This window comes from Plectropomus leopardus, chromosome 10 (genome assembly GCF_026936395.1).
Source record: "Plectropomus leopardus strain MGB_pleo_1.0 chromosome 10, ASM2693639v1, whole genome shotgun sequence".
NCBI lineage: Eukaryota > Metazoa > Chordata > Actinopteri > Perciformes > Serranidae > Plectropomus > Plectropomus leopardus.
In genome coordinates, this window is record NC_142185.1 from 29,153,262 (window position 1) to 29,180,038 (window position 26,777).

At 41.2% G+C, this 26,777-nt stretch overlaps 1 protein-coding gene across 1 annotated transcript in view; it reads right to left on the reverse strand.

The window, feature by feature from the left end:
- Window positions 1-3,116: 3,116 nt before the first annotated feature.
- klf7b (Kruppel like factor 7b) overlaps window positions 3,117-26,777 on the reverse strand; it is an 80,293-nt gene continuing 56,632 nt past the window's right edge. The window contains exons 3-4 of the mRNA XM_042494011.2: window positions 15,464-15,587; window positions 3,117-6,735 (exon numbers count right to left, since the gene is read on the reverse strand). Of these exons, the coding sequence (XP_042349945.1) occupies window positions 6,684-6,735; window positions 15,464-15,587 (176 nt within the window). The 3' untranslated portion in view covers window positions 3,117-6,683. The remainder of the gene's footprint in view (window positions 6,736-15,463; window positions 15,588-26,777) is intronic.

A 26,777-nucleotide genomic window follows, 5' to 3' on the forward strand; every position in this document is an offset into this window, starting at 1 on the left:
ATTGTTGACTGGCACATAATAAATATGCTTTGCTATTTCAACATCTAGTTATTTGGTTAATGTGCTAACTGGCTAAGGTTCAATTCATTGATCCTGCATTCCCAAGGGTCTGTTTTGGTCTGTGTGACATTAATATCATTATCCGGCCCTGTCCTCAAAAGTCTGAATGGACCCAATGCGGACATCGGTGAAGCCCATCTTTTTGCAACCCCAAGTACTGTAAGCATAGCAAGTGCACTGACTGCGTACGCTCCAATCTTTTGTTCCACACTCCACTCCAATCCAAAACACTGCAATTTAGCCAGCGCTGTATCTCAGTTAAGTTAGTTTTAGGTTCAGACATTCACATCAGACCAAACAGCGTCTTCTTAATTTCAGTTTCACTTCATGCTGGCTGTAGGAGGACGGTAAAATGACCCCCAAGCCCTCCTGTTACAGTCAGTTTGGTGTGTCTGGGCCTTAACATCTTAAAAGACTCCATCCCACCCGTGATTTGAAATGTGACACTTGACATTACTATCTGCAGTGTACTAAGAAGCCGACTGAAACTAAAGCTTCTCCACTTCTGCCTATAAGACCATGAGAACATTATTTTACATTTGTGAACGATGAGTTCGGCTCTAGCTGACAGCAGACAAGAGACTGAGAATGTTATGATGCATGGAGAGTCGGAGCGTACCGGTAATTAAGATTTAATGGGACGATCATGTAAGAAAAACGATCCCTCTCCTTCCACCTTCCATCCGACGCTCCTTTTTTCTGCGTCTCTGCCTCTCGGCTCTTTTCCTCTACGTCTACTACATTCACAGCAGTTAACTTGCAAATATGCAAATCTTTGGGCAAAAATGTGTAAAGTGTGCATTCAGCATTCCTGCAGCTGATAGTGCATGGACAACTGCTGTGGACAGAGAGGGAGGGTGACGATGGAGGGATGGAGGGATGGAGGGAAACAAGAATGGCACTTTAACTGCGAAGGAAGAGGGAGGGCTCGGGGACACAGAGTGGATTAAATATCTGTAGGGACTTTGCAGATAAATGGTAATTTATTTTATCTGTAATCCATGAGATAAAAATGCAAGGGCTGATTTAATGATTTGGATATTCATGTGGTTAAATGATTTTTTAAATCCTTTTTTTTTCATCACAGTTTAGTCTCTTTGACAAATATATCTCACTGTCTCCTGGCATTTCTCGATGCTAACGGGATCTTGTGTTTGTTCCACATCAAATCTGTCCACCGGGTACGCAGCACTCAATCGGTCCGGCTCTAGGTCCCTGTTGTTTTTTTTTCTCCAGACCATTCAGTTTCCCTGTGACCCAGAGCTATCTCATTAGCTGTACTGCAACTAGAGAAGAGGACCCGGGAGTGCTAATGCTAATCAGAGCTGTGGGACGGCTGCTAGCTGGCCTGGAGGAGCCTGAGAGACGACAGGAGACCCGGAGCAACACTGTGACAGAAAACCTGCTTCAACGCGATGGAAATGAAATGTGAAATTGTATCTGAAGTGACTTTTAGATCTGTCAAATGTCAAGAAGGATTTTGATTAAAGAGGAGAAGATTGTGAGTTGTATTTGTTGCATGCTGGCCAGAAATTTAATTTTAACTTTAAAAATGTATGCTCTAAAATGGCGACGAAATCTTAAACAACTTTGTATGTCTATATACCGTCGGGGGCACAATTGTTTGATGTGTTATCCCATAAAACAACAAGCAGTGATGCAATCTTTGCCGAGTGTAGTTTAAGGAATAGATTGGATTTTTTTGAAGTGTGGTTGTATGAGTCACTTATCAATGGTCGGTGTCGTACCTGCAGCAGATGTTGGTCAGCACACCCTCAGTTTGAAGAAGCTGACAGAAGTATCAACACAGAAGCTACGCAATACACTGCAACATCAGAACATACCTGAGCCACCAAAAAAACCCAATATTAGTTCAGTGTGAGCTATATTTAGAATATTTTCAGCGCTTTACCTTAAAGTCAGACAGTGATTTCCAACAGGAAACTGAACTAAAAGTGAAACTTACTCATGCTCTCTTTAAAGCCAGACTCCATTGACAAAAAGCTGAACATGGGAGCTGCTGGTCTACTGCTGCCTCAACTGTTAGTTAGTGTGTGTTATGTGTGAGTTTAGCGTTTCAAGGGTTAGTTCAGATTCACCAAAGTCACAAAATAACACAAAGAAACTAACTGATCGAGGCAGCGGTAGACCAACAACACCTGTGTTCAGTGAAGTAAAGTTACTGTTTTTGTCAATGGACTTTGGAGGATGTGAACAGACTGATATAAAGGCGTCAGTTCCAAGACAGATTCAGACAGTTCTAAGAACTGTCTGAATCAAGGTAAAGTGGTGAAAATACTCTAAATATAGCACACAATCAATCATTTTTTTAGGTGGCTAAATTCTGTTTAGCTGCTGCCGTGTCGACAGCAGGGCATGGCTTAGCTTCAGTGGCTGTACTCTGTCTGCTTCTCCAAACTGGAGGTGCTCTAACTGTAATCTACTGTAGCTAATACACTGACTGTAGATAAGCACCTCATATAACCCCACTTCAAAAATCCGAATTATCACTTTAAGGCTCATAATTTTCCCTGTTCATTGATTTCCACATAAAATATTGGATTTTTTTTAAAGATGCAGATCAATTTCAAACATAATTCAAATGCAATTTTAAGTCAGCATGCATGCACAAATTTTCTTGATGCTGCAAGAGGACACTGATTCCATTTCCATAAATTAGCTCTTGTGATATTCACAGTAGTATAAGAAGTTTAAAGTAAAGTGTTTGTGCAGCAAATTATATTTTTAAGATCTGATTTACATCCAAATGGTGTTGTTTTCCCCCCCAGTTTTTTTTTAGTAAACACTAATATAAACTGAATTCTTAGATTTTCGGACACAAGAAAAAGAAACAAAACAAAGAGCCAAAAGTATCCTTCAGAAATCTGTCATCTAAACTAATCTGGCAAATACGAGTCTGAGTTTTGCGCATTTTAACATGAAGTGCAAGTTTTTATCTTTGACTGAAGTAATTGAGCTCCATGACTTATATATATAAATGAGTGCATGAACGAATGAAGGGTCTGAACATAAAGCAAAAAAAAACAACGTAATAATCACATTGTCAGCCTTTGCTTAGATTAAAAGCATTTTCAAACAGCAAATGCATCAACCAACATTTCTCCCACACATGTTCAGCAGTTAAACATCTGTTATCAACCACTTTGCTGAATCACTGCTTCCCTCACAGTATACCTAATGGGGACACACACATACACACATATACACATTCATGCCATCAAAAGCATCACAAAAGTGCTACGATCCCCATCCCTCTATGATTGTACTTCCTGTATAGGAGGGCTCCTTCCACATCCCATTGCATGTCTCAACATTTTGGCGTGACTTTGCATCATCCAAGCTGAAGAAAACAACCATCAATATAGCTTTTGTTAACAGAAACCAAACAATGAAACAAAATCAGAAGCGAAACACTGGATATCATCTTAAACGTGGGTTGCTTTACGTCGTATTTAGCAGAAACAGAGAGTTAGTAGAGAAAGCTGCCGCTGGATACAGAGGCCTCATATGGAGGCGGTCTCCCGCTGATCTCTCCTGACCGGGGAGACTCTGCCCGTGGCTAAAGGGCAGTTCCACGCTGGAGGTTTTTGGTATCGATTGTTCGAAGCTGCACCATAAAACCCCCTCGAAGGGGAATGTTTTAACTGTTTCACCTAATGAAGGCTGGCAAGGCCGACTGGCACGATGACTGGGCACGCTGGGATGCGCACCCCCCCCCCCGCCAGCCTCAGGAACCCTGCACCCTCACCCAGCTGCACCAGTCACAGCAGCAGTGAGTATCAGACTGTTTGCTACGGGGCATATATAGGTGGTGGTGGGTGGATGGAGCAGCGGTGTCAGTGTTGATGTTGGCGGTATCAGTAAAGCCCTGATTGCAAGGCCAGTTAGTTTTTTTTTCTGCAACCATTAAGCAAAGGAAGCAGGCGCTGTGGATATGTGCTCGCCACAGTTTTTACCTCTCAGGTATCATTCTTTACATCAGAGGTTTTAGTGTTTGTGACATTCAGGTCAAAGATAAAAGTAAATTATTGTAGCTTTAATAAGTCAGCATGGTGCACACTGGCCGACAAGGGCAAATGCACTAAAACTGCTCAAAATATTCGCATTAGTGATCCCAATGTTTGCCTATGAAACCTTTTTTGCTAATGTTTAAGTCATTTTAGTCATTTTTCAGGAGTTCCCATGATTGGAAAGCTGTTTTACCAGGTTTTTTAGGAACCGGATGTGATAATGTTATCTTTGTTTAGGTCGAGAGATTGGGATTCATCTCGAGGACATCTGAATTCATTTCATGTGTCAGAATAGAAAGGTCTTTGGGGATTATCGACAGGTTTTCAACACATTTTTGCTAAAAGCCCTGCTGCAGTCACTTCACTTCTTTTTATTTCTGATGGAAACAGCGGTTTGTACGCTCAATTGTAACCAACAATGTAACCAGAGTCTCTGAAGTAAAAAGCGCTGATTAAATGAGAGGCACAAACTGTAGCGAGGGATATGTGGGTGATTGTTGGAACTGAGAACAAGCTGATTTCTCACTTCAAAGGATTTGGACTCGTTTGTTACCTCCAGCCGAGAGCTAAGATACTCTTCTACTAAACAACAGTTGCTAAATTCCTACTGTGAAAAAAGATCTGGGAGCAGAACATATAATTCCAGGAAGAGTGTGCGTGTGTGTGTGTGTGTGTGTGTGTGCGTGTGTGTGTTCATGAGCTGATGTGTGTGTGTGTTTGCAATAAAGCCTGCCATGCAGTGTTTTGTTTTCCAACTCTGTTCATTAGTTTAATAATTATTTTCCTAAATCTTATTAGTCTTATCTCAAGAGGAGCCGTGAGCAAAGAAACTGCAGTGTAAGTCTGTCTGTATGTGTGTGTGTGTGTGTGTTTGTGTGTGTCGACGGAGTATGTGTGCTTGTATACAATGTGTAGAGCGAGACAGAATTGTTTTTTGTGTTGTATTTTTTCAAGTCTTTTTATGATTTTTTTTTCTTCGTGTTCCTTTTTTCGCTGTAGAAAATAAAGCACAGATAACATTGGAAAAAAAAGTCAGTGCAGTCAATGGATACGAAACAGGCAAATTTGACCGGGCTGATGCCACTGTGTCTGTTCGGCACCACCACGCAAAGGTCGGTTGGCGTCTTAAGTCCCACGTGAGTAACCAGAAAGCGGCTCCTCAGCCTCCATTCGTGCCCGACAGTGCTGCCGGGGAGATGAGAGTCTGTGAAAGCGCTCCAGGATGACTCTCAGAATCAACGAAAAGCAAAGAAAGAAGAAAAAACAGGTTTCCAGTTTTTAAGCGAGTCCTCCGCCTGACTCCGGTAGAGCGTGGGACCACCAAGGGTCATGCGAGGGTTTTGTTTTCCAGCTGGAGTGAATCGCAGGGCAGAAGGAGCAGCACAAAAAACTGAAGACCTCTCTGCTCTCTGCTTTTATTTCCATCCAAAAAACATAGAAATCCTGTTTCTGAGAGTTGGTGTGATTGTGTGTTTTTTTGTTCATCCACTGGTTGCTTGCAGACTGCAGAAGCAGAGCCGGTGCACATGGGGATTAAAAGACCAACAACGCTCTCCTCCTCATCCCACACATTCTGTTGAAGTCATCTTTCAGTTTTTTTTCTCCCTCAGACACAATTCAGTGAGTTTTAAGACATTTTCTCCAAGAGAGAAAAGAACAAAGTGTCATTCTTTGTAATAACAACAATAAGAAGAATTATCGTCCTCTAAGTAGAAAAAAAGGGAAGAAAGTGTCGCTGCGCATTTCTGTCAGATGGCCTGCGGAGGCGGCAGGCGTCTCAGTGAAGGTGAGAGATGCAAACACCCACTGGAGGAGAGCCTGAGAGCTGCAGCAGCACCCGCTGACCGAGGTCCCAAGGGTGCATCGAAAACACCCCGCGTCCGCGCCCTGGGTCCGATTGTCAGCTATGCTAGAATCTGTACAGTCTCTCTCCTGCAGATTTGTTGTTGTTCTTCTCATAGATTACTGACTGCGGCAGATGGTGTTTTCTTATGTTCCGTGTATGAGAATCATTAAAAGAAAAAAGTTGAGAATTTGAGTTCAAAAATCCGGTAAAGCACTAACAACTGACTATATGGTTATTTAAAGTTTCCCCACTGAACTATCTCCTCACCTAAAGTGACTTTATGGTTTAAACACACTGACTACAGAGAAAGAAAAAAAGGCGGCGTTAATGTTTCATCAAGCAAGTTAAGTATATGTTGGTTTGGCAGTGTCCAAGTCCCCAGAGCCACGTGAGAGCGGCCGGGGTTCACCGGGATGATGCATTCAAAGACGGGTGTGTTGAGTGTTCACAAGTGTGTGAGTGTGTAATTTTAAAGAAAAACAACAATCTAGCTACTCCTCGTTTTCCTCCGGTCCCAGTCTCCAATGAGAGATCACCGTCAGTCTGTCTGATCTTTATGACCCTCTCAGATGGATGCGCTGCCCTGCAGGCATCATGGCCGCTGACTGGTTTATGGACGGGGTGAACAAGGCGGGCGGTTGGTAGCTCGACTGCCCATTCCTCTCCTCCTATCTCTCCTCCTCCTCCTCCTCCTCCTTTTTTCTCCTCTTGCTTCTTCCCCTCTCCCGCTCCTTTTCTTTTCGCCCTCAGATGTGCCTCTTCATGTGCAGGGCCAGGTGGTCCGACCGAGAGAAACACCTGCAGAGAGAAACAGAGAAAACATGTCGGGATTAATCATCTCAAATACGTGTGAAAATACAGGAAATGTTGAGATGAAACTTTATTAGCGCTTGGAAAGTGAGTCAGTGGAGAAGCAAAGACAAACAGGACACAGCAGGGGAAAAATATAATTAAAATTTGATTAAAGAAGAAAACAGGTTACATAAATGTAACTATACTGGCTGTTTTAATATACCAGAGTACGTTTAGCGTCAGACGTTTAGCTGTCAGCTAATTTCAAAGTAAATATATACGTAGTATAAAGAATGAGAAAAATCGAGTAAGGTTGGAAGTTGGGGTGGTGGATGGGTAAAGCAAACACAGGACTTAAACCCCGGAGATTGCTGATCATGTCCCGTGTATAATGGCGAAACCTAATATGTGTTCAGTGACGTCACATGAAATACATATTAACTAAAGTTACATGAAAAAAACTTATTTTAATCCAAACTACAGTTTTTCTTCCAAATGTTACGAAGTCTTGGTGACAAAACTGACAATTCTTGTGAACACAGAAATTTATTTTGAAAGACACTAATGAATGGAAATTGACATACTGTCCCTGAGTGTCCAAAAGTGATGCTAGAGGGGTACCTTAAGAGTCATACTTTAAACCACAGAGCCACTGACCATGCTGCCATGTTTGACTAGTGGGGAGTGAGAACGTGCTGGAGTATTAATCGTGAACGGGCTCGTGAAATACCCGCTGGCTCTGTGTATTTCTTGGAAACTCTCCATAATCTCAGGCCCCTTGAACTTCCCACTGGCTATGTGTATTTGCTGGAAATGCTCCATAGTTACAGCCCCACACACTGCACATTGGTACTGTGTACTGTGTAACTGTCCCCAGTGTGCTCTGATTTAAACGTAAGTGATCACTGACTTCGACACTCATGCAGAATTGTCACTCTGTTTGTTGGGCAGCTAAGCAACCTGTGATACAAACCTTAGACAGGCTGGAGATATATTTGCATTTTTAACCGCTGTGACGACACGTAGCAGCGTTGGAAGGAATTGTTCATATGCTTGGCAGTAGGTCACACCAGAGAACAGCTCTGGATTTGCATTATGTTAACCCTTTGAGACCTGAGAAAATGTCTTGATTTCTTTCAAAAACGTGGCAAAAGGCAATGAGCAACAACAGAAGAAATGACCCCGAAATTAGCAAGAAATTAGTAAAAAAAAAAATAGTACAAGAAAATTACCTGAAAATTACTTCATTAAACCAAACGAAAATCAAAAAAAGGAAAAATGCTTAAAATAATAATAATTCTGTAATGTGATTTCAAAGATGTAATTATTATAATTAGCTATAAATGTAGTTTTCCCCTAGCTTTTTGATAATAATTTTCTAAATCTTGCTTTTTCCCCATGTCTTTGGAAGAAATCACACAAACAAACTTGGGGTTCAAAGGTTTAAACAGCTGTGAAAGGCCTCTGAAAGCAGCACAAGAAAAGTGATGTCTAGCTTTTCAAAGGGTTAACAATAACTTTGGCGACAATCCAGGAGGTCGTCAACTCTGGGATCACCACCGTTCAGGGCCTAAAAAGCAAATGTAATGCCATTGTAGATAGTTTGAATCACAACATTGTGACAATGGTGAGTAAGTTTTGCTTGTCCCTCCAACTCTGCCCGTACCATTCATGTGTATATTGCATTTTGCGGACGTGTTGAATTATTTCTTGGCACAAACAACACTCTAAATGGTTGCAGGGGACATGAGGCAGCCATCACGCCCATGCGAACTCGTAATTAAAGTAAGTATCTTCAGCTTTAGTGACATAAACTAACTACTTTGTTAGAGAGACCAAACAACCACAGTGTCTCACACAAAATTTAACACGAAACATTCAACAGCACTCTGTTTTCTAATTATTCAAGCCCTTTGGTTCAAACAGCAGTGAACCACAGTGGATAAAGTTTTAAAATTATGCATGCTCAGAAACAAAATGCAAACTTGCCCAGTGTGACTCCACCTCACCTGAGTGAGTTTCTGCTATGGGAGATGAAAATATTAATATTTCACCTCAAATGACTTCTGAGCTATCTAACAAGTTAGATTCTCTTTTAAAAAGCAGTTTCTATGGCTGCCACAGATGTTTCTTTAGACTCATATTTAAGCGAATAAGTATTACCAACCAGAAAAGCTAAAGGTAAGAGTATTACTTCAACGTAAAGCCACACAGAGAGGCTGGCAGAGTAAGACAGAGTTCACGGATTAACACACACATTCATTAATGCAGAGAGCTGCGGAGATTTTCAAACGCTTCATTATAAATGTACAGTGAATTTCAATAGTCTTACTTCATTATGTCACACCAGTGAAACCCAGACACAGAGACGAATACGGGCCAATCCAGGCTCGCTGATTCCCTAAATACGACTCAAACACGACCATAAATCACAGCCAGACCTCCACAGCTCTGCAGTCAGTCCTCCAGCTCCGAGTGGAAATACTATTGTAGAAGCTAATTAGATATGCATCGTGAACATGGACACTAATGCAGACAGGCTGCCAGCACTCTCTGACGCTGGGCCATTTAACTCAGCGGTGACTGCACCTGGTGGGAGAGCGGCATAAAAGCAGGTGCTGCTGATGTATGATATAAGAATGGCGTTGTCACGAGTATTTTAATTTTATGACACCATTGTGAGGACATTAAAGCTGAGCATCCACAATAAAATGAATCACAAATGATATGACCAAAGGAGAGGCAAAACAAAACCTAGGCGAGAATAAAATGATAAATTAAAAATTCAATTTGCTGGAGGCTTTATTCATTATTAATTAGTCAAGGCTACTCAATGTAAGTGTGTGAGTGTTTGTGTGTGTGTGTGTGTGTGTGTGTGTGTGTGTTTAGGCAGGCTGTTTATCTATCCAAGCACGAGTAGACTGAGCTGAACACTAAAAGTACAATACAAAGTTGTTGTTTTTTTTCTTGTATGCTGCAGAAAAATAAGCAGAAATAAGCTTCTATTGTGATTTAACCTCTAAATGTCAGTCTTTAGGTCCTGCAGACGCCCCACAGTTAGAGTTCAATCATTAGGAAGCAACCTCACATTGAACAACCGGCTGAAAATGTTCAACTTGTGTAAGAAAATGTCCTCACAAATCAGCTTAAAGCAGAACTCCAAACAGCTGTCTGAAAATGTCAAAGTCCTGCGCATAAAGCTGAGTGTCACACCGCAGCCGTTTAGGCCTGTGACACCATCAGCCAAGTGATGCTACTGAGCAATCATCTGACACACCTGCAGCGTATTAGCTGTGACCGCCACCTCTTTTTATTGTTTAAAGCTGTTAGAAGTATCATATAGATATACTATATTACTCACTGGCTGTGTGGCTTTAAGGTTTGGTGGAAAAGAAATACAAATTGTAGTGACTGAAATCAAGTGCTGTTTCATGAAATCAACACTATCTGATCCAAAAAGATGCCAATAAATGCAAGAAATTGTACAAAATCGGGGCTCAGCCCAAACCACAGGGGGCCCCTTTTCTCAGTAAAATCACTAGTTAAAATTAGTTAAACAAGCAGCCATTATTACTGAAGTCTCGCTTGTAAATGTAAAAACAATGGAAAATACAGTTTACAAAAGTAACTTGTATCAAAAACTGATGAATGTTCAAACATGGTCATTTAAATGCCTTCGAAACAAAAGTGTATTCGTCTAAAACAGGCAACCAAGACAAAACATTTAAGTTTTCTTAGTGCTGTTTTGGTGTTTTTTTTTCAGAAAATTATTTAAAAAGACAAAGTGGGGCTTTTGACGGGTCCATTCACACCAGTTTGTAAGCCTTCAGAGCATTACTGTGAACACGGTGTGAACGCACAGTTGAACTTTGCTCTCATCTCTGTTGTCTGTGATCCAGTGTTTCCCCTCAGCCCTCCGCTGGCCGTGTGCTACCTACTGTACACCTTCGCCAATCTGTGTGTGTCTGTGTGTGTGCGTGGCTGGACAGATGGCCATGCCAGTTACTGTGTCACTGTTGGGGTGCCGAGCAGCCAGACCAGCTGGTACCACCCCCCCCCTCCCCCCGCCACACACTCCTCCTTCCCATCCTCCACTTCTCCTCCTCTAAACTCTCCCTTCTCCTCCTCACTTCTTTTTGTCCTCCTCCTCATCATCAGTCCTCCTCCTTCCAGCTCCATGGAAACATCAGGGGGTCCCCGCTTGATTAGGCAGGATTAATGACAGACTGCAGTGTGAGAGTGTGTGTGTGTGTGTGTGTGTGTGTGTGTGTGTGTGTGTGTGTGTGTTTGTTTCCCCTGGAGAAATTGTGTCAGATTGAACAGTCTATCTAATGTTAACCTCTCCATGGCTGCCACTTTTTGCCTTTCTCATGGTAATATTTGGTGAACTCCTCCCACCACAGATGTGTGTGTGTGTGTGTGTGTTACTGTAAGGATTGAGGTACGTCCTGGCTGTGTTAAGTACGTTGCCATCCACTTTGTAATTTGAGCATCAAAAGGCCTGAAGGGGAAATACTAGTATCTAGTATTTGGAATCACACCTGCACACGCTGCCTACCTACTGTAATCTCAATATGCAGCCAAAGTAGAGCTGGTTGTGTCCTAACATCATGGATGTATGAAGAGAACTGCACACAGCTTTGGTTTTGGGGCCGGATCATTCCTTTGAAAGTTGCTCAGTGGCACATAAAGCCAAAAAAGTTTGACATTTGGGTATAAAATCACCTGCATCTTTCACATCCTTGAGCCCTGTTGCACTACAGACGTCCGCCAGCCTTGCGTCTAACTTCTACTTTAGCACTTTGCTAACTTGGATAAAGATAAAAGGATGTAATTATACGGCTCTTCTAAAATTACAAAATGTTATCAGACCGAATGCATTGAAGACCATGAATCCAATCCATCCGATAGCTGTTGAGATATCTCATTCTGGACTAAGTTGTGGACTGACATTACAATCTTGAATGCTATAATGTTGGCTAGGGTAAAAATAATAATGTGGAAAATTTGGTGTATTGATAAAGGTGAGATGTGAACGCTGCCAAAAGGAACAAATTTTTAAAAAGAAAACAAAGAATACATCTCTTCGTTGATAGTGTCCAGGTGTCTTTTCTGTCTGTGTAAGGACGGACACTTTTTAAAACTTGGAATTAGAGCCAACATATAATTCATGAGTTGAAACTCCTGTAGCATAATCCCAAAATAGGTTGTACAGAGCATTTAGAGTGCAGTTTGATGATTTTCTTTTAATACTACAGTACCCATCAGCCTCAGCAGCCGTTGCTATGGCGAAGATGCTAGACAGCAGCCAAATCAGAGATTTATCAAATTAGAAATGCTTAGGTGTTGCAATTGGTAACATCACATAGTGTCATTTTTAGTTTTAAACCAGGATTACTAGACCATGCAACAGAATTCATGCTCTGTGATTGGATGTTTGTTCCTGAAATGCCCCTTGGGAGTTGCAGTTTACATCTGTCGGTATATTTTTACATACACTGGCTTTTTCCTCTGATTTTTAACCACAGAAGCAGACATTTTCTACACAAATGTTCATCCTTTGCCGAGCTCCAGCTGTCAGTCACCAACACAGAAAATGAACATTTAACTCAGAAGCCCAAAAATAACTTCTCCCACTTCAATACTCTCTGTAGACTTTGAAGTACACAGAGTCTCAATTGTGAAACATCTTAAATTGTGTATCCAAGTGTGTCGTTGCTCCATCTGGACCTTTAAATGTTCGTGTACGACTTAGCATCTAAACGTCTTTGCATTCTTTATGCATGTGTGTGTTGTGTCTCTACACACTGTGTGTGTGTGTGTGTGTGTGTGTGTGTGTGTGTGTGTGTGTGTGTGTGTGTGCCAAGAAGGAGCTAATACAGTCCCAGCTCTCAGCCAGGATTAGAAGCTTCCAGCAGGTTTCTGGAGGGTTTTATGTCTAAAACCCAAACTAGAGGGAACCCACAACAGCCAATTACACTGTCTCCAGGGCAAACGTGAGTGTGTCTGTATGTGTGTGTGTGTGTGTGTGTGTGTGTGTGTGTGTGTGTGTGTGTGTTGTTCATCAGAAAGGTAGTGCAGGCACACACACATACAGAGCGAGTGTATGTTAAAGTGGAGCTGGCATCTGGTGCCACTCAATTAGCTGCGACCGGTCTGCCAATAGCCAGAATCCATTTAACTGCCAGCACAGGGGCATGAGTAAGCACACACACACACACACACACACACACACACACACACACACACACACACACACACACACACACACACACACAGACACACACACACAGACACAAACACACACACTCTACCTTGAGGACCAAACACCACAACAACAAAGATGATGTGATTTCCCTGGCTTTTGTCCACAAGGAGATTAAGTTTGCTTTTATTTCCAAACACACGTCCCATCATCTTTGTTTTTTTCTCTTTGCTTTCCACTGAGGTCAAACTGCAGCAGACAGGAGTTGACAAAAAAAAACAATGCATAAAATCTTCCACAGCTGGCCAGATAACATGACTAGAAAGCCAATAATAAGCCAGCATCAACATAACGTTGCATTTCCGTGGCTGCCAAAAAATGTAAACCCATTAGGAACTTTTTTTGAGATAATAACCTTCCTTATCATTACACTGACTTAAGTCTTGAACCTTTATCTTCAGGAGTCCAGATAAGAACTCACCTGAGCTCCTCCTGTAAACCGCTGCTGAAGGAGGAAACTGTCTTTAAGAAAATGATCACGTCCCCTCTAAACTTCAAACGGACTCATTTGCAGTTTTTTGTCTCGAAAAGTGTTTCAGGAATTTTGTTTCCTTGTGCATAAGAAAATAGATATGAACTGAAGTGAACTGCTACGTGAGATGTATGTGGAGCAAACCTGAGTGAGAAAAAAGGTTTTATTTATCATTTATCAGAGCCTCTGTGCAAAGTACCTGCCTACTGTTGTGGATGCATTACCAAGCAATGCAAAGAAATGTACAAAGAAAGAGAGAACAGTTGCCCTGTAATAATGTAGTCCCAAATGTCTGCACCACTCTATCGTTTTTAAAGGAGCAGTGTGTAGGAGTCAGATGGATCTGAATATGTTTTCACTACTGTATAATCACCTAAAAATTTGAATGTTGTGTCTTTGTTAACCTAGAATGAACCGTTTATATCTGTACTGGGAGTAGTTATCTGCCATGGAGCCTGCCGTGTTAAACCACCGTGTTACTTATAGGGACTTTTGCATTTTTACATTGAAGTGTCAGCTTGAATTTGGTGGCGCAAATGCACCTGAAGTTTCTCCTACACACTTGGAAAGAGAGGGATGAGGCTAGAGTCACTGACAGCCAATCAAAATCCATCCGAATTGTTTGGCGCCATTGTTTTAAAGTGTTATCATTCATCAGTGTTGATGCTCACATCATTATTGTTATAGTTATTATTTGAATCATTGTTCTGTGGACAGCACTTTACTGTTATAACTTTGTTTTTTCTGACAAGGAAAACTGTCCTCTGTGTTTAAACTTATCAATTACATCTGTAAAATCTTTAAAAATGTTAGCTGCAGACCAATGTTCAAGACCAACTAACAACGGCGACCTCGCCGCACTGCAGCGTGTTGCACGCTCACACTGGCAGCATTGTTGCTGTGAAGCTGCTGCAGGGCTGCCTGCTGCTATGATTTCTGTATTTCCACATTTATAAGCACACATTCAACTCATTTATGAAGTCGTACAATGTTTCACAATAAAATGCCTTGTGTCAACAACTGATGGGATTCTGTCAACAGAGACATTTTCAGAGGACTTTTATTTTGAAACAGAAGCAGGAAAGTTTGAGAAAAAGATATATTCCTATTTCCTTGTCTCTGACATATAAAGACATATAAAACATAATTTTCAATTCTTTATTTCTGCTGACAAACGTGCACAGAATACGGAAAAATTTGGTTTCTCTCCATGTGCTGCGGCTGACAGGCAACTGAGACGCAGCTGATGAGCGCTGCTCATGCAGGCAGCGTGGCTGCTCTAATATATTAACATGGACGCCGAAAAAAAACCAAAACAGGTTCCACAACACTCACGCGCAGTTCAAGTAGGCAGTGTGTTACAGGCCTTACAATTTGCTGTTTTTCTCTAATTCATACACTTGTTAACTGAATATCTTTTTGTTTTGGACTGTAGGTTGGACAAACAATAAGTCTGAAGACTTTGGCAGGCTGTTGGAAATTGTGATGGGCATCTTTCACTATTTTCTCACATCCTCTAAGATTTCAAAAATTTAACTGATCAACCAAAAAAGGCCCTCTTTTAAAAAATTAAACATTTAAACTTGTCAGAAGAAGCCCAGGTGTTACTAATAACATTTAAGATGGCTTTGTTCCATTTAAGTGTCCCAGTAAGCCGTGACAGTGTGCCAGTGAGCAGCACGCACAAAACCAAGACCCTGAAACTGAAGCAGTTAAATGAAATTTAGCCATCGTTCATTTTTTTGTTCACACTTGGGCTGTTGCCACTGTGATGTGTCCAAATGTTTTCTGTGAAAAAGGCAAATTGACAGTTAAAATCATTAGTTGCAGCCCTAATGTTGACAAAAAAGGCCCAAATATACGATGCACCGGCTGGCAGCTTGTTGGGAAATGCAGGTTAAACACGAGTCCTTCACAGATGAGGTGCATCAGCGTCCTCCAAATGTAAACTTACTGTATGTTTGTCATAGCTTTGTGTTGTCTGTGTGTGTGTTTACCTGTCGCAGTGGTTGCACTTGAATGGCTTCGCTCCGGTGTGTTTGCGGTAATGTCGCGTCAACTCGTCACTGCGGGCAAAACGCCATTCGCAGCCCTCCCATGAGCACTTGTAGGGCTTCTCACCTGAGAGAGGCAGAGAGAGAGAAAGAGAGGAGAAGGTGTCACATTTTATTACAATTTTTTACATCTAATTTCACACATCTACACTACAGCTGTTCACTAATATACAGGTAACAACCCCTGGCTCTTTCCAGGCCAAAACATACACACATACCCACACGCACATGCACACACACACCCACATGCACACACTCACACACAGCCCAGGGGCCGGGCAGGCAGACCAGTTTTAACACAACACCCATTTCAATGAGCCAATACACTCAATTAGCTGTAAATGAAGTCTTTCAGCACTGTGGCGTGTTAATTCATAATCCTAAATTCACCCTGAAATGAATCTCCCCCTTTCCTGCCCACACACACACACACACACACACACACACACACACACACACACACACACACACACACAGAGCCTGAGGTGGTGGGATCTGAAATGTAAATGAAGTTTCATCCCCCACTTCACCAGATGGGAGAAGAGATGGTCTATTGTTCTCAGCCTGTAGTTATCTCTCCATGATAGAAAGCCTTCCAGCTGTGTGTGCGTGTGTGTCTTATGGCTAGAGGTGTGTGTGGTGTGTGTGTGTGTGTGTGCGTGTGCATGTGTGTAAAAGCAGACTGTCTTCAGATGGGATGTGATGATGTCTGACTGTGTAAACGCCCCTGTGAGAGTGTGTTTCTCTCTGTGGGTGTGTATGGGGGGTCAGCAGATAAATCATTCACCACTGCAAAAAATAATACTATGACTAACAATAAGAAGAATAAAGGACTGTTTTCCATCTGTCCTCAATAAGCGACTTTAAAACTGAGTTTCAATTCAATTTCATTTCACTGTATCCTGAAATAAGTCTAATTAAAAGAGCAGTGAGTAAGATTAAGGGGGAATTAGTGCCATTTAGCGCTGAGATTGTAACCAGTTGAAACTTCTCCTAGTTAAAAATTGTTTAGTGTTTTTACCATTAGTGGAATTATTTGCAGAGGTCTCTTCACAAAAACATATGGACCAGGTTAATAATACTGGTAAAAACACTAAATAAAGCAGTTTCACAATACAAATCAGTGATTCTCAGATGCTGTTGAGTTTATCAGAAAATGAAAAATGAAGCTATGGATGTTCAGCAGGAGGACAACTTATTATAGTTGGTTATTTAAACCAGTAAAACACTAAATAAAACAGTTTAACATTAGATTTAGTTTTAACACTAGTTTTCTGATGCATTTGTTGCAAATGGACTGCCAAATATGGTGGTTGATGCAACATCATAACTGGGCCCATTTAGAGCCAGTGTTTAGTTTGTCCATTGTAGGCTACTGTAGAAACATGGTGGCTCAATATGGCAGACTCCTTGAATGAGGGCCCGCACCCTCGATAGAACGATATATCGTTCTAAGTTAATGAAAACACAGCAATTCTTATTTTCAGGTTATTATACAGTAAAGAAAACATAGGCCTATTATCAAATCATATAACATTTCTGCAAATATATTCCCCTAAATTTTACACACTGGACCTTTAAATGACCAGATCTATAACAGAGTTACTATATAGACATGAAATATATATCAAACTGCAAAAAAACCCAGAGTTTCTCAAACACAACTGTACTTGCAGACTAAATTTTTCATTTTTCACTGAATTGAACCCCCTGCTGCTCTAGGTTTTTCTGGGTCTTTCATAGGAAAATCTTTAAAGGTTTCTTTTCTGGCATGACCTTGTGTGTGAGTGTGTGTGTGTAGTTGGTGTGTTTCATTTTATTTTGGGTATATCCAAATGTATTCATTTTGGTTCAAAACCTGAAGGAGTGAGAGTGGCTCTGGGTTACAGAGAGGGTAGCTGCGTTGGTGGGACTGTGACTGGCACCATTGAGTAGATCAAACACAGTCCAGGACGTCCAGCTTGCAGTATGTGACAGCTTATCAGACACCAAAACACCGCACAGAGGTTTATGATCAAAAAAATGTATGATTCTGAAAAAAAATCAACATCGTTTTATGTTCTGTCTTCACAATAAAATAGTGGGATTATGCCGGAAATGTCCACAATTAATCGAAAGCCGTGTTTTGCTGCATGATGTTGCATTGATTTGCAGCAGAAATTGAGTCTGGTTTGACACTTTGACACTTCAAGAATTTAGAATATTGATGAAAAGGAAACCCTTTAAAACACAGACTTTTCTCCACTGCACACCCTGCGACTGGCTAAGCCACACTGCAGACCCCTGGTGTGTGACTGTGTTGTGTGAACTGGGGGGTGGTAACTATAATTGGGGTCTTAATGACTCTTAATGGGGAGTAATACAGCAGCTTACAGTCAGTTAGCCAGATGTCCTGGCAGCCCCGTCGCTCCCACTGCAGCACACACCAATCTTCTTAAGGAGACAAACACAAACACACACCGATCCAAAGCAAAGTGGAGCTAATGTGAAGCATTGCATAATTTGGTGGAAATGAAACTGAATGCAATAGAGAAGGACATGTTAACAAGTACACCTTCTAAAAAAAAAAAAGAAAAAAAATTAGCATTTGACAAAGAATCATATTTTATTTAAGTATAACCTGTTCCCAGTCCTGCATTGCCTCCCATATCTTGTCATTATTTTTTTCCAAGCAGGTGCAGTGTTTTGCATAGTGATGTCTATAAGAAACAACCGAGCCAATGAGAATTTTATGGAAAGACTAACAATTTAGTTATCTTTCTGTGTAAGAGACAGAAAAATGATGCCAAACTTAACAAATAATATTAAGAAAAAAATGAATTGCTCCTGGCAACTCAAAGTTTCTCTATTGAATGAAATTATGTTTATTGGGGCTCAATAATAAGAACTGCTTACTTGCCTGGGGCCAGTAAAATGCCACGTTGGGCTGGTGTAGTGTAGTGCAGAGTCATTTGACCCCGGTGTGAATGCTGATTGTACGCAGTCTGATTGCATTAAAAAGCCAGATGTTAGCAGTGTTGGCAGGGTTTTTTTGCAATGGGAATCAGGCTTAACTGGCAAACTATGACTAAAAATGATTACTCAGAGTAACAGAGGGGTTACTGTTGTTGTTTTTAATTATGGGAATGCACTAAGAAAAACATGATTATGTATTTTTTTCTAATTTTAAGATAAATGCACAAATGTCCATCGAGACACAGGTGCGGCTTCCCATTTTGACTCTCTTGTACCTTCTTTAACTTTCATGCTGTTTACCCATGAGCCCCCAACCTTACTACAAGGCATAACTTCTCCACTACATACCAACTTCTCTGAACTTTAATTGCCTTAATGCAGCACCTTGAATCATCCTGCCTGAATAACAGAGGCTGAAGAAAGTACACCTTCACATGGCCTTAATATCTGAGGTGCAGAGCAGCCCCGACAGCGAGGTGATGCAACGACACGTAAAAGATGATGTGCCACAGGAACATCCAACTGAGAATGATGCCCTCTTCCCCCTTTATTTCCCCCCAGTTCCTCTGTGTCTTTGATCGAAGTCGTCTTTTATCCACAGACACAAACGTGACTGCAAGGTGACGCAGGACTAAATGAATTCCAGATCATGAGCCGCACTGCTCCGGGATTTGCATATTCAAATTCTCCAGTCAAATCTCATGCAGTCGGTTGCCGATTTCCTCAACGGGGATCTGGGTTTTGTTCACGTCTCATCATTGTGTGTTTTTGAAAGCAGTCAAGTCAGTTTTATTTATATAGCCCAAGATCAAAAATCACAAATTTGCCTCAGGGGGAGCCAGGCCTTCCTCTGCCACCTCGCCTACAGTTTATGATTGGTTGAGAGGACAAGACAAAATATAATAAAGTATTCTTTAAAGTCTCCAAGCAAGCCTCTGTTTCACTAGATTTGTAATTAATTAGGTTTTGTCATTGAGAGTTACTTTCATTTGTATTTTCAAAACCTGAAATATGCTCTTGGGGATTTTCGGGCCACATTTTAGCTAAATCAGTATCTATTGCTATACTAAATTGTTGAAAAGTTGAGCGACAAAAGCAACATCAAAATTTCTCTACCATCAACATCAACTGTTGCCCTGAGTCTTCGAGGGGAACTTCAAACATTTTACAGACTGAAGTCTGTTAATGCATCTTTGGTAGTACTGCTGGGTGTGTGAAAAAAGTTGTATAAAGCCTTATTCAGCAGCCATATTGTCAATTGGGAAGTTGAGCAATTACTTAAAATGATGAAAAAGAGTAACAGAAGAGTTACGGGTCTTTTTTAAATGGTAGGATCTAGGGATGTCAGTCTGGCGCATTTTAAAGCACGACCCATTTACAGGTGGTGAAATTTTAATGTTTTGTGATGTAAATGACATGTAGCCGGCTAGCTGTGTTAAAATGTGGCCACTGCGTGAAAGAGCTGTGGCATCATCTTCAACGTAATACTAGCAACCAAATAAAAGAAACATCTGTACTTTGATTTAAAGTTTTGTTGTTTTTAATTCACTGTGGAAGGTATTGTAGTTGTTTTACTTTTATTTCTTTTGTATGTATATATATATATACACATAAAATTGCCTTTAAAAAACGTCACTGACTTTTTTGTGCTCTCTTTTTAAAAAAAAGTGTCAGTTCAGGCACCATTTAGGCACTGTACCATCTTTAAAGTGTTGTTTTAGCCAGATATCAGGAAAAAAAAAAACCAAAAAAACAATATCCAACGCTAAAAGTACGTGCTTAAAAAAGTGCTTGAAAGTCCTTTCATTTGACTTGTCCCTGTCCATCCCAACTCTGGATGAATTAAGATGGGAAGAGACTTCTTTTATCCTGGAAGAGGGACCACTCCTCAGTTGCTCTTCCTGAGCCCCCCCCCCAACATTATAGGCTTTTTTTGGGGGGAGTTTTTACTTAGATGATGTGAGGGTCTGAGGACAGAGGGATGCTGTATGCTGTAAAGCCCTCTGAGGCAAACTGTGATTTGTGATAATGGGCTTCATAAATAAAAAAGGAATGCTACACACATTTATTCTTAGAGGTACAACAGGAAGTCCTCTTTTTGGTGTTAAGGCCCCCAATCCTCTGGTGCAGCTGTAAAAATGTGTGATCCTACAACAGATTTACTTCTAGCTCTGTAACGAAGCAGAAAATCCTCCTCGCTGAATCTTCAGCAGCAGTATCTGAATGTGTGAATCCTCCTACTCACTCCACAGAGTCTTCCTCACTCAGGACTGAATACAGGACCAATATTTCTAACATACAATAGCAAACCACTTGGCAGCTTATCCTGCTGGAGAAATGCTACACTCTCAACCTTCCTGTGTGTGTGTGTGTGTGTGTGTGTGTGTGTGTGTGTGTGTGTGTGTGTGTGTGATACGGGGTAAGAGTGGGGGCCGCAGGTGCCAGACAGGCGGCCGTTTCACACCCGTCTTCTGTAATTGGCCAGAGCACCCCATCTTCCTCCGATAGGACCCCCCTCAAACACACACACACATACATGCTATAACACACACACAGTTGGAGGAATGAAGCAAGGCCAGCCCGGGCCTGACGCCACAGCAACCATGATGCCAGCCAATTATAGCACGGCAAGGCAAGGATGCGTGATAAAGTCACCTAGCAACTGAGAGAAAGAGAGAGAGGGGGGTGAGAGAGAGAGAGAGAGAGAGATTAACAGGCATGGACAATCAACCAGCTACCAACCAATTATGGAAGAGTGTGATGCAGTTGCTTGGCAACCTAAACTGAATGAGCAAGTGGGAGAGCGAGTGAGAGAGAGCGAGCAGGTTGGAGGTTGGATTCAGTGGGTGTAGAGGAGTACGGAGGTATATATGTGAGCAGAGGTCTGAGGTTACAGCGGGGTTTTTCCTGAATCCACATGAGGCTGCGCTACCTGCTGAGGGTGGGGGCAGGGCGGGGGCTGAGGTCTCGGGAAGTCAGACTCAAGCTGAAGTGGGTTTTTTTTAATGTTTAAACCGTGAACTGCATCTCACATAATTTTACTTTGCATCACAGCTAGCCATTTTGCAAACAATGTGTGAAATTAGGTTTTTTGTGTTTTTGTTTTACTGTCTCGCTCTTGAAAACAATAATTGTCACTCAATACGTTATCATTCTGAGCTGCAGCGAATGTACAACTGCGAGATATCATCATTTCTGAACATTAGTAACATTCACAAAAATCAATGCAAACTTGTTCTCTAATGATGGATTATAAACCTCAGTGAATCAGTTGGCTGCCAGGGGAAATAGAAAAACAGACTTATATACATTTTAAAAAAGAAAAAGACTGTTAGGGAACACACATGACACATTAGAGTTAAATGAGCTCTGTAGGATATCCGGAGAAAATAGAAGATTCAGAGGTCGCTTACACGCAGCTCTCAACATGGAGCTGGCCGAACCAGCGGCTAGAAGCTAACAGTACTAACAACAGCTACAGTGCTGACAGACCTGACGATCACAAAACACCAGTTGCAGTTGACAGAAGTGAATGGAAACCAATGGCTGCTAGAAACAGTTGAAAAGTTAATAAAAAATAATTCCAAAACTGTGTAAAAGCCGGGGATGCAATTACTTTTATTGACAATTATTCTGTTGATTATTTTGATAAGTTGTTTGGTCTATAACAATGTCAGAAAATGATTTTAGTGTCAATCAGTGTTTCCCAAAATCCAAGAGGATGTCTTCAAGTGTCCACAAACTAAAGATATTCAGTTTACTGAGTTAAGAAACATAAAATATTCACATTTAATTTTGACTTTTTTTTCCTTAAAAAATGACTCAAACCGAGAAATCAATTATCAAATAATTTGGCAATTAATGTATTAGCTGACGACTAACTGATTAATCTTTGTAGCAGATTCTTTATGATTTATAGGTTGTCTGCGGACAGCCCTCAACATGGAGGTGGCTGAGCCGGCTGCTAGCAACTAACGGTGCTAACATCACGAACTGCTACTACTAACTGCTAATAACGTTTATAAATTCAGGGTTGTTTCTATGACAACACGTTTCCAATATAATCAGTAACTGCTGTATGAGTGCACTGAGACACACATGTACACGTGGCCAGACCGCCTTACCACAACAAACCACAGAGAAGCTCAGATTACCACACACACAGGCAACGTGACTTCATTTTCGGCTCCAGAAGCCGTTATTTACTATCTTTTTACGTAGAAAATAGTGGTTTGTTCGCTGCTGTATTAATGCTCTGAATATCACATGGAGAACCCTTAAAGAACTGCTAAGGATCAGAAAAGTCTGGTAGTGATATTTAAACGGTTGCATAAAATAAAGCGATTCAATATATAAATCACTCATGACTTCCAAAAATAACAACTTTTGTTTGCAAACATTAAATTTCAATTAAAAATGTTGACAAGCATGTAGGTCTTCAAAATGTGCCGCAACAAAAATCAGTTGGTTTGAATTTGGATATGTGGCTGAGTGAGAAGTTTGGAGAATATTACCCAAATCAAATTCAGACATTTGCTCTTAAGTTTTATTCTATTTTGAATGAATGTCGTGTTTGATGTTGTTTTATGGTGTTCGTATCAAAGCGTCTTTATTGTTTCATTTAAGAGATTCTGTTTTTGTGTTTGTTTTTACTGAAATCTGTTAGAAAGATGGCTTTTATATAAAAAAGGGGGTTTATATTTATGCATAATGAGGTCTTTTAGAGTAAATTTTTATTTTTTATTTTGTGTATTGTCACTGTTGTTTGGGTTTTTCCTTTACTTTGTTTGGAAACATTAGAGCTGCCATTCGACGTGTGTGTAAACCAGACAGCGAAGGAGTTGTTTGAAGGTGTATTTCATTACTGCCGGAGCGAGGCTCGTAGTTTCCACCCTGCATGTCTGTCTTCGTGCTTCGCTATTCTAAACATGTCTCTGTTTTATTCCTGTAATGGAAGCACATCATCATCTGACAGCAGCTACAGTGTATTCCAGCTCACCCACATCCAAATATTGTATCAGGTACAAGTTTAAATTGCAGAAAAAGGTGCCTTCACACTGACGTCTATTTCATTGAGTACAGCTAAGACAAAACACTCTTACACTCCTTCCAAACTGCTCTGCTATCTCGAGTGCCAAGTAGCAGTTAAGTATATTGTTTTGGACTGCAGCTTGAATAACAAGGAGGATACAATTATAAGCCAAGCAGTGTTTTTAGAGATAAAATCAGATCCGAGAGAGTGAAAAAAACAACCAGAAAAACCCTGGCTCAGACTCAGAACAGCACTGCCTGGGTACTTTAGAGATTTACTGAATTAATTTGTGCATCTATTAATGTTACAACTTTCCCTAATTGAGCGTTTTTATATTAGAAAATAAACTCCACATCATAGCTGCAGCTCAGAGATATGGTTTGGATATGAACAGAGGAATATTATTTCCAACATTAGGTGGGATTGCGGCTCATGTGCAGTAAACTCCTGACAGAGCTCCCTATAATGATGTTTCTAATGGCCTCTGGTGTGCACTATGTGACAGTAAGTGTATTGATGCTGTGCAGGCTTTCTGCAGTTGCTCCTCCCTGTAGTCTCTGCTACGTTAATCCCTCCCTACATGTATGTTCAATGATTTATGGTCATAATAACCCAAAAAGAGGATTAAGCTAATTAAACCACAGTGCTGCGCTTGTAGTGAACACATCGGGAGGGAATACACCGCCCCCACAATTATACCACACACACACACACACACACACACACACACACACACACACACACACACACACACACACACAGGACTCACTGAAGAAGCTGCAGTGTCTCCAGGGTGTCTTTTTTTCTCCACAAATGATTCTGCCTTTAAAAGCTCATCGCTGGTTAGCATGACTCGACTGCAGAATCATCAGAAGATTAAAGATACTGCAGCTAGCGGCCAGGCTACCAGAAAGCTAACCCCTCCGCTCTGGATTAGCTATAATAAAGCTACAGCCGTGGGTTCCCCCGGCTATGCTAGGTGCTGCCCTGGAAATGTAATGCTACACTTAAAGCCACGCAATGGTCGCTGGGATCATATAAGCTTGTAACACGCTGGATTAATGATGCCAAGGTTGCCAGTATTAATACAGTAGAAGGTCTGCAGGCTATGTACTGTAATCCTGATGAACACTTAGGAAAGTGCTAACACTGGATGATGACAACTGGAGGCCATGAACCTCTCCACGTACTGTAAATGACGCTGCTGTTAAAGCCAAAGTTGAATAATGCTAGCTTCAGGTGCTGCAAGTCTGCACAGGCCTCATGCTGCAGATAAATGATGGATTCAGCCTCAGTCACTCAGGCTAAATGATGTTCAAATCCAGAAAGCATTTTGACTTGAAAGCAGATGAAAAGATTTATAAGAATATAGAAATCTGCGGTACACTTGTACTGTCACTTTAAAGGGGAAATAAACAACTTTTCAACTTCAGTTGTTGAAGCGTTGAACTATCACAAAGACACTCAGATCACTTCTCGTTTTTCTTAGAGTCAACATCTACCAACAACACAGGATACATTTTACAATACTACTGTAGCTGAGGGTTGCAAGTTGTGCCTAAACTTTTGAAGGTAATAAAATAATAACTCAGAAGCCTCTGTAATCTGAACCAAGACAAACTTTTCATAATAAAAAGTCCCTGCTGGATTTGGCAGGATGTTTTTGTGAATGTTGTGGCCTGAAATGACTAATTTTACAGCAGGTTTTCTAAAAGTTTGCAATGCAGGTTGCAATATTAAGTTCTAGTTTGTATCTTTTTAAAGTTACAGTTACACAGGATGACATCATGATACTATGCATTTTTAGATCCAACATTGGTAAAGAGTTAAACAAATATTTATATAAGTCTTAGCTGCTCCAAAGTTTTCCTGTCGTTTAAGTCAGAGCCACTCACGTGCTTCACATGTGCTACGAGCGATAATCGCTCAGGAAAAACACAACAGGCTGTTCCTTATCAAGTAACCTTCAAGCTGAGGTTACTTAATGCTGTTTAAACTCAAGCAAATCACAAATTCATCACAATCTGCATCAGTCAAATCCATCTGCACTCATGTGTCCCTTCATAGACCTGAAGCACGCCTCCACACGCTAACGCTTTGGAGAGCTCACGGCAAGCAGCCCCTGGACACATTAGCCTGGTGTGTGCTCTGTCTGAGGTTCACTGGGAGGGCAGCTGTAGTTAGCAGCGAAAGCTGCACGTCTGACCCAGTTGGACACGGCTGAATTACCAATGTCATTTACTACTACCAGTCTATCAATCATCAGGCAATTACTGAGGCAGGGCCTTTTGGCCTGAGCTGGTATCAAGACTCCTGAGGAAATTAATAAATCCAGAGGACCACCTGAGTAGCAGAAGAAGATCAGTGGAGGTCATAATCTCCTAAAAAAAACATAACTGATGTTTTCTTTACAGATTTCTGCAGAAGCTCAACCAGCTCTCGCAGTGAAGTACCCTTTGGCTTATGTGTTTTGGCTTTACTCAAAGCTCCTGATTTAAGCTCGTTGTTGAAATTACTGCACCTCGTCTAACTACAGCACTCGCAGTCATTTAAGGACACCGAAATGGAACACAAACCATGAGGTAAAAATGCTGACTTTCAGCTTTAATGCAAGCGTGTTAGCAGTGCGGGAATTTATATATAGTCCGCTCATTTTAGGGCACAGAAAGTTACTGGAAAAGTTGTGTAAACTTGAATGAGGTCATCATTTTCAATATTTGTTGCCAAGTCTCACAGACACCATCAGATACTTTATCTCCCCAGATGACGCTCTTTTGGGCCTGTACTACATCCAGCTCTGCTTCTTGTGTCTTGTTTCAGGGCTCTTTTCCTGCAGTTGAGTCTTCAGCAGTGAAACACATGATGATCAGCTGGACCGAGCTCTCTTATGCCCCTTTTCTACCGACACAGAACGGGTTGCGTTTCAGTTCAAGTACAAAATTGTGATCTGTTCGGAGCATTTCGATCAAATATAAATTGGTTCGGAGCCCAAAAAGTTGCTTCCCAGCTGGACCCAAAAACTACCAGGTTCTCCTCGACCTGAAGTGTGAACCATGTGGTCATTTAATAATCAGGAGGTTAAGAAGAGTCTTGCACAAAATGATCTTCTGAATCTTCTTATTGCTAATAACTAATCCAGGCTTGTTTTTGTGGATAAAAACAAACATCTGTAACAGGTAATCAATGCAATCTGCCATATTGCTACTACTATTGACTTCCTTTGTGCATTGTGCAGTCCCCTTCTGCTCAAAACTGGAGGAAGCGCAGGCT